Genomic DNA, 8568 nt, shown 5'->3' with positions numbered 1-8568 from the left:
AGCGAGCACTTCCGGCAGCCGTCCCCGCGGCGGCGTCTTCTCGCGGGTGCCTGAGCCCGGGTCCTCCTGCCGTCATGAAGGACGTGTCGGGCTTCCTGCAGCAGAGCCAGAGCTCGGGGCCGGGGCAGCCCGCTGTGTGGCACCGTCTGGAGGAGCTCTACACCAAGAAGTGAGCGCCGAGCCGAGTGGCCCCGGGCCCGGGCGCAGAGTGGGCGGCGGTGGGGAGGGTCTGACCGAGGGCGCTCCTGCCGGCGTCGGGAGGCTCGGACGTGCGGGGCCTGGGGCGGGCTGCGCGGGTGGGTGGGCCCAGGGGGAAGAGGGGTGCGGCCCGCGAGGGCCCGGGAGCCGAGACTTAGGCCTCTGGGCCCCCCTTCCGGTCTTGCTCGAAGTGTTCGAGGCTGGCGGAGACTTCAGCTCTCGATTCCAGCCCAGCAAGCGCGCCCACCTTCAGGGCTGCCCCTTTGGGGAGAGGGTCCCGGCGACTTGAGCCTGGCCTTGTCACAGGTCTCTCTCTCTCGGGCTGGAGTGGATACGCCAGAGGCCAGCTAGTTTTGTTCTTTTCTGTTGCCTCTGCGACGGGTTGCACAAAGTACAGCCACGCCACCCCGTCCCATCCTATCGCCCTGCTCTGTTGTGTTTCACACTGGGTTTTGTGCCCACAGAGAGGCCTTGGAGTTTGGAGTTTTGGGAAACAGGATGAATTTCAGAACGATTACGCTGTTGCTAAGTCCCAACCTGTCCTAGAATAAATGGCTAGCATTGAGCCAGAGCGGTTTCCTACGAAAAGACATCTGCTGTAATCGACCCTCCCTGTTAACAACCCTAGCATTTAGCATGATACGTTTCACACAAAGGCTCAGCCCGTGTTTTGGTGATGTTTAGCCTTCGGCAGCTTTCTGCTGTGAGCCAGTTTTGAGATCAGATTACTGTTTGGCAAATAACTCGTGTTGGATAGCACTTTGTACTTTTAAAAGCATTTTGTCTGCGTTAATAGCCTCTGGTTTTGGGGTGAAGTGCTGTCACTGTCCTAGGTGTTTCATATAGCAGATTATTTAAGGCTTCGTTCATCCCATTCGCAGATGGAGAAAATGAAGATCAGTTTAATCACCTTCCCTGAGATCCTCCGCTAATAAGTAGAGAAGCCAGGATTTCAACTTAGATCTTGTGATTCCAAAGTTCTTGTTTCCAATCAAACGTTACAATAGAAAGGCAATCTAGAAAGGTGTTCTCCATTTCATAGCTGGGAAAACGGAGATTTAGAGAAGTTAAGTGATCTCAAGGTGATATCACCATTGAGTAGCAGAGCCAGGAAAAGTCCCATTTTTTAGCATTCTTTAGTATCCTGTATCAGGAATCGTTGGAGGCAAAAGTGTTTTGGATTTGGGATTTTTTTTTTCCTTCAAATTTTGGAATATTTGCATTATGTTCTTACCAGTTTAGCACCCCTAACCCAAAAATCTGAGGTGCTCCAATGCTCTTTTCCTTTGAGCCTCTTGTGGGTACTCAAAAAGTTTTGGGTTTTGCAGTTTTGGATTAGGGATACTCCATTTGTATTTGTTACTTGATAAGACCATCAAGGCTGAAGGTGTCTGTGACGGGATATTAGTGTATAGGTCGTAAGGGTCTTATGTTTTTCAGGTTGTGGCATCAGCTGACACTTCAGGTGCTTGATTTTGTGCAGGATCCGTGCTTTGCCCAAGGAGATGGTCTCATTAAGGTAAATAATTTATCTTACTAGGTCTGAGTATGCACAAGTATTTTTTAAAATAATAGAAGGACTTTATGACAATAATAAACTACACCTTCAGAAATTACTTTATGTCAGGTACTATTCTAAGCACTTTACATATTTACTCTTTTATTTCTCATGACAACATTAGGAGATAAAGTAGTACTTTTAGCCCTTTTTTTTTCTTGTCAGAGTCTCACTCTGTCACCTTGGCTAGAGTGCAGTGGCACACTCACAGCGACCGCAGCCTTGACCTGCTGGGCTCAAGTGACACTTCGACCTCAGCCTTCCAAGTAGCTGGGAACCATAGGCATGTGCCACCACGCCTGGCTAATTTTTTTAATTTATTGTGGAGACGAGGGCTCACCATGTTGCTCAGGCTGGTCTCAAACCCCTGAGCTCAGGCAATCCTCTTGCCTCTGCCCCTTCTGAGATTACAAGCATGAGCCATTGCACCTGCCTAGCCCATATTTTTTATGTAAAAGCAGACATAAGAATTTAAGTAACTTACCATAGGTCATAGCTAATAAGTGACAGAAGAAGATTCAAACACAGACATTCTGGCTTCTTCTAAAATTATAGCACAAAACACTGTCTTATAGTATGCCCAGTATCTTACTGTTGAGACTTTTTTTTGAGTACTCTACTTTCAGAAAACCTTTAGACAATTTTTCAAAAATCAAGAGTTTAAAACCAATTAGAAGTGGGGTAGGATATAGAAGAGTATTACTAAAGGACTCTTTCAGATGACTGCCAACACTCCCCTTTCCTCACCCATACTGATTCTGCTTGCTTGCCCAGATACTTGTGGGTAGTGCGGAAGTAAGAGCACCTTTTGTACTTTGGGTGAGGGTCATGGGGATTAGAGAGTATAATATGCTGCCTCTATAATAGAGCACTTCTAGGAATTTTTCAACAGAAAAAAAAACACATACAGTCTTTCCTGTCTTTCCCCAGATTCCCCTGACAAATCCCCACCAGTTTGTTCACTGGTAGCCTCCTCGTGGAAGTTTTTCCCGACCTCTTGCTCTTTAATGCCTTTCTCTGATGCCAAATGGAAGAGAGATTTATACCAGCATTGTAACCGAAAGCTGGCTGATGAGTACAGCTTATTTCTCCTGAATATGTTACTTTATATGTGCTCACAGCAAAGTTTACCACCTGACTACCCTGCCACCTGGACTTGTAGGATTTTCTTGTGGTTTATACCCATCAACTTGACATTTCACTACTCAGAGAAATGTGTAATCATCTGTAAGCCTGGAGATTTTGCTGGGCATTTCATCTTTTGGATTTATATGGAAAAATGGAAAATGAGACCTTAAAACTTAGTACCCAAAGTTTTATATCATGATAGAGAATTCATAATTGTTTGTGTGTATCTTTTGTTTCATATCTTTAAATCACATCTCTACACTTGGCAAACTATTTCCTCAATTTCACAGTAATGTGACACTTATTCAGTATGGCAGATCTGAGTTTACTTTTTTTATGGAAGATAAAACTTTAAAAATTGTTGGGGGCCAGGCGTGGTGGCTCACGCCAATAATCCCAGCACTTTGGGAGGCTGAGGTGAGAGGATTGCCTGAGCCCACGTGTTCAAGACCAGCCTGGGCAACTTGGTGAAACCTCATCTCTACAATAAATCAAGAAAAATTAGCCAGGCATGGTAGCACATGCCTGTAGTTCAAGCTACTTGGAAGGCTGAGGCAGAAGGAGCACTTGAGACAGGTCAAGGCTGTGTGGCCTTGAGTGTGCCACTGCCCTCCAGCCTGGACGAAAGAGTGAGACTCCGACTCAAGAAACAAAAAATTGTTAGGGCGTAGCCCACATAAGTGTAGAATGGGTAGTGTCCATGAATTTGCAGTTATCAGAAGTAATTTTGAGTTTCTGAAATGAGTGTGCTTTTTTCTTTAGATAATTTCATAAATTATATGTCAGAAAAGTTCAGACATTTCCTCCTAATGAAGAAGAGATCTTTGAAATAGTCTGTTGTCAAAATGCTATTTTATTTAGATGGCTGTTTGCTGTGTGCCAGATTTTAGTATCTAATTGCCAAAGGAACATTTCCACCTTTCTACCTTCCCAGGAACTTCATGCTCTTCTGATCCAGAGTTGAGGCCACTTGGAGACTCCCTCTCCCTAGTTTGGGGCACCCTTTTTACCCGGTTACTGGCCACATTCTTGGGCTGTCAGCTACCCTTCCTGTGGCCAGCCCACTTCTAACAAGTCTGGTTCAACTTACCAACAGGTCTCACTCAGATTTTTCATCTCTCCTCACTGCTGTTGCTCCCTCACTCTCCTGTCTTGGCCACTAGGAGCCTCTAACCGGTTTCCCTCAGTCTCTTTCCTTGCTGCCTTTACATGTGCTTTTAAATAGAAGTATGAGGCTGGGCGCAGTGGCTCACGCCTATAATCCCAGCACTTGGGGAGGCCAAGGTGAGAGGATTCCCTGAGCCCAAAGGTTTGAGACCAACCTGGACAACTTGGCGAGACCTCAGCTCTACAATAAATCAAGAAAAATTAGCCAGGTATGGTGGCATGCACCTAGAGTTCCAACTAGTTGGAAGGCTGAGGCAGAAGGATCATCTGAGCCCAGCAGGTCGAGGCTGCCACTGCACTCCAGCCTGGGCGACAGAGTGAGACTGACTCAAAAAATAAATAAGTAAATAAATAGATAAAATAGAAGTGTGATCATGTGTCTCCCCTGGTTCAGCCTAGTGTTTTGGATAGAGACCAGTCCTCAGTGCTTCCCGCTCTGCGTCATTTAGAAATACTTCTGAGAGATAATGCAGTTTTTTCTTCAGTGCGTTTGCCCATATTCCTGTCTGGAATGTTCTCAACTGCCACCTTTTCAACACCAAATGTCCACTCTCTATAATACTCGTATCACCACTTCTGAAATTCTTTGAAACCGCTCCCTTTGGCTGATCCATCTCTCTGCTTTTTTTATTTTTCCTTGCTCTTAAACTCAATATTGTCATGTATTTGTTGACAGAACATCTGCACTAGCCTGGGAGTTCCTTGAAGATACATAATTTGTCTTACATATTCTGTGCCTGTAGTTCCTAGTATAGAGTCTGAGGAAGGTTCAAGTGTGTGCTGAGTGGCTAAGAAATTTGATGATGTACCTAGTCAGCCTTAACATTCTGAATTCTGAGGGAACACCATTCTGTTTGGCTAATGAACATTTCAGACGGATAGTCTATTTTGCATAGAGTACTTTGGAGAAAGAATGTAAGAATTGGTCTTCAGAAGATTGTTATAATTCCCAAAGCTAGAAAGAAACCCCAGTTTTCTTTAATAATCCACTGATGATAATTTATGTGAACTTAAATAAGCCCTAATATAGGTCTCCTATCATTCAGCAAACATTTATTGCTTACTATGTGATTGGCATTGTGGTTTGCAAATTTATGACTTGATACATTGATGTGTCTTTTGTAACTAAAAATAGTGTTTAGGGTCCTGATTTTGCAGCATAAAAGACATCGTATAATTTCTCTCCCTGTTTTGGTTCCACAGCTTTATGAAAACTTCATCAGTGAATTTGAACATAGGTAAAACCCATCTGTCAGTTTTTTACTTTGAAAACAAAAACATTGATACTCGTTGATGCTCAATGACTGGTGTTTTTGTTTTTTTTTTTTCAGGGTGAATCCTTTGTCCCTGGTAGAAATCATTCTTCATGTAGTTAGACAGATGACTGGTAAGTCTAAGTCTCACTTTGTTTCATAAAGGAGCAGATCCAAATGGTAATTAAAATATTAAAAGGCCAGGTGCAGTGGCTCAAACCGGTCATCCCAGCACTTTGTGAGGCCGAGGAGAGAGGATTGCCTGAGATCAGGGATTCGAGACCAGCCTGGGCAACTTGGCGAGACCTCATCTCTACAATAAATCAAAAAATTATATGGGCATGGTAGCACATGCCTGTGATTCCAGCTACTTGGAAGGATCACCTGAGCCCAGCAGGTCGAGGCTGTAGTGGCCATGAGCGTGCCACTGTACTCCAGCCTGGGCAACAGAGTGAGACTCCAACTCAAAAAAAAAAGAAAGATATTAAAATGTAATTTCATTGAACTTCTGTATTTTGTTACAAGGTATCAGATTTTAAATTATGTTTTTATTACACTTTATGGTCTAAACCTAAAGATTATCCTACCTAAAGGTGTCGTGCTTGGGAGAAAGTAATCTGTTGGTTCTTCTGACTTTCTTTCTCTTCTAGATCCTAATGTGGCTCTTACATTTCTGGAAAAGACTCGTGAGAAGGTAATGTGAGTTTTGAGCAATACTTTTTAGAGTATGTGTGACTTATAGTTTGTGTCTGTGTTTACCGTCCATGCCTTCAGAGACCACGAGGTCTTTAGTCACGAAGGTTAAGCTAATGCAGAGGTAGCTGGCCTCCTTTGTTAGTCATCTGCCCACGTTCTGCGGTTCCTTATTTTTTTTTTTTTTTTTTACTGTCCTAGGTGAAAAGCAGCGATGAGGCAGTGATCCTGTGTAAAACAGCAATTGGTGCTCTAAAATTAAACATTGGAGACCTGCAGGTCACAAAGGTGAGATCACTGTGAGGCAAGGTTATCTTTGCTTTTAAAAGTTTTTTAAGGCTGTAGGAAAAAATAGCCTGTTTTTCTCTGTAACTCTTTATTTAGAAATATTTTTAAATCACAAAAAAATTGCAAAAATAGCATGAACCTGTACCCCAACCCAGATTCCCCATTGTTAACCTTTTCCCATTTTTGCCTTAGTTTGTGTGTGTGTGTGTGTGTGTGTGTGTGGTTTTTTCCAAAACCATTTAAAAGTAATAAGTTGCTGATAGGATGCCTGTTGCTTTTAAACAAAAGAGCACTCCCTTGTGTGACCACAGCGCAGCCACCGACATGGCTTTGACCCATCTGGGGCACATGGGCTCTCTAAGGTCAGCTACTCACCGCTAACAGGTCATGTGTCACTCCTCTGTCCTCTTTCTGCCTCCAGAATGTTGACATTTCCTATTTATATTAATGCCGTTCTTCTATTCTTTTTTTTTTTTTTTTTTTTTTGAGTTAAAGTCTCACTTTGTCACTTTTGTCACCCGGACTGGAGTGCAGTGGTACTCTAATGGCTACTGCAGCCTCAACCTGCTGAGCTTAGGTGATCCTTCTGCCTCTGCCTTCCAAGCAGCTGGGACTACAGGCACGTGCCGCCAAGCCCAGCTAATTTTTGATTTATTATATAGATGAGGTCTCGCCAAGTTGCCCATGCGGGTCTCGAACCCCACGGGCTCAGGCAATCCGCTCACCTCGGCCTCCCAAAGTGCTGGGATTACAGGCTGAGCCACCGAGCCCGGCCACCTCCCTGGTATTTCATTGTATAGGTGTTTCACAGCATATATGTTTCTGGGCTCCTGTTGAAGGGACTTAAGCTGCTTTTTTCTATCACAAACAATATTGCTAGTGTTCTGTACCCAGTCCCCTGTGTATGTGAGCAGACTCTCACCAGGGTTATGCCTGGAGCCTACAGGTGTACGGCATACACGTCTGCACCTTCACCACTGCCACGTGCTTCTCCAAGGCAGCTAATGTTCCCACAGCACCACACGAGCATTCCCAAGGCTCCCTCTCTTCAACACCTCTATTTCAGGCTGCTGATCTAATGGAAAAGGAGCAGCGTCTTGTTGGGGTTTAATTTGCATTTCACAATGACTAGTGGTTTAGTGACCATTTCATTCATGTCTCCAGTTCTGTCAATTGCCTGTTGATTTCTTTTGTCCATTTTTCTTCTGTGTTGCTTGTCTCCTTACTGGTTTGTAAGAGTTCTTGGCATTTCCTTGCTCATGATTCCTGATGGGTTACACATGCTGTAGTTGCTATTTCCCAGTCTGTAACTTGTCTTTGTGCTTTTCCTGTGTCTTGGAGAAAGTGGAGTTTTCCGTGTCAGTGTGGCCGCGCGGACCAGTCCTTGCCTCTGTGGTTCGTGCTTTCCACCTTGGGACATGTCGCTTTAAAAATCTTCCAAGTTAAAAAGAAAGATATTTTCACTTTCCGTGTAGGAAACGATTGAGGATGTTGAAGAAATGCTCAACAACCTCCCCGGGGTGACCTCAGTGCACAGTCGTTTCTATGACCTCTCCAGTAAATATTATCAAACAATCGGAAACCACGCGTCCTACTACAAAGATGCTCTGCGGTTTCTGGGCTGTGTTGACATCAAGGATCTACCAGGTACGTGGGGTCATAAAAGTGCACCTCACACAGGAGCATGCACTCCAAGCACAGCAGCTGTGAGGTGTTGAGGTGATCAATCTCAGGATTTACTCAGATGGATTTACCCTGTTTTGAAGCAAAATTGGGAAGATTGTAGACGCTTTAGTTGCATTTGTCTCCAGCATTTAATTCAGATGAAAATGAGGCTAATTCCCCCAGCCCCCTTGCCCCTTTACTGTTCCCTCTTCAGTTTCTTTCTGTCACCTAAGCCAGAAGTTGTTGAAGGAGGTACAGTGATATAAATACCTTCTAACCTCCCACCCTTTCTACTCTCATCCCTCCACAGGATGATGGGCACATGAAATGCCTATAACTGAGACCTTTGTTCTGAAAAATAGAAATTCAAGGGGATTTATCCATGGGGATAAATTACAGGATCTTGCAAGGACTTGAGGGTGGAAAGGAATGAGTTTTGGGGAAAGTGCAGGGAGTATGTGTTTAGAAAAGACATTTTCATTATATTTTAGATGTTTCTCACAATATACTGTTGAAACTAAGGAGACAAGCAAGTCTTAAAAATGTCGATACTGGCCGGGCTCAGTGGCTCAGCCTGTAATCCCGCGCTTTGGGAGGCCGAGGTGAGTGGATTGCCTG

At 44.2% G+C, this 8568-nt stretch overlaps 1 protein-coding gene across 2 annotated transcripts in view; it reads left to right on the top strand.

Moving 5' to 3' along the window:
* Positions 1-3: 3 nt before the first annotated feature.
* The window catches only part of PSMD13 (proteasome 26S subunit, non-ATPase 13), a 13360-nt gene continuing 4795 nt past the window's right edge, over positions 4-8568 (top strand). The window contains exons 1-7 of one of the 2 annotated variants that reach the window (XM_008052913.1): positions 7-169; positions 1639-1717; positions 5255-5289; positions 5383-5438; positions 5955-5998; positions 6199-6285; positions 7761-7932. In XM_008052913.1, coding sequence (XP_008051104.1) covers positions 75-169; positions 1639-1717; positions 5255-5289; positions 5383-5438; positions 5955-5998; positions 6199-6285; positions 7761-7932 — 568 coding nt within the window. In that variant the 5' untranslated portion in view covers positions 7-74. Of the gene's footprint in view, positions 170-1638; positions 1718-5254; positions 5290-5382; positions 5439-5954; positions 5999-6198; positions 6286-7760; positions 7933-8568 lie in introns of both variants that reach the window. The other variant, XM_021709908.1, reaches the window with a different exon arrangement.

Source organism: Carlito syrichta, unplaced genomic scaffold, assembly GCF_000164805.1.
Source record: "Carlito syrichta isolate Samal-C Ts95f unplaced genomic scaffold, Tarsius_syrichta-2.0.1 Scaffold287668, whole genome shotgun sequence".
NCBI classification, from domain to species: Eukaryota; Metazoa; Chordata; class Mammalia; order Primates; family Tarsiidae; genus Carlito; species Carlito syrichta.
This window is presented reverse-complemented; position numbering and strand designations above follow the sequence as displayed.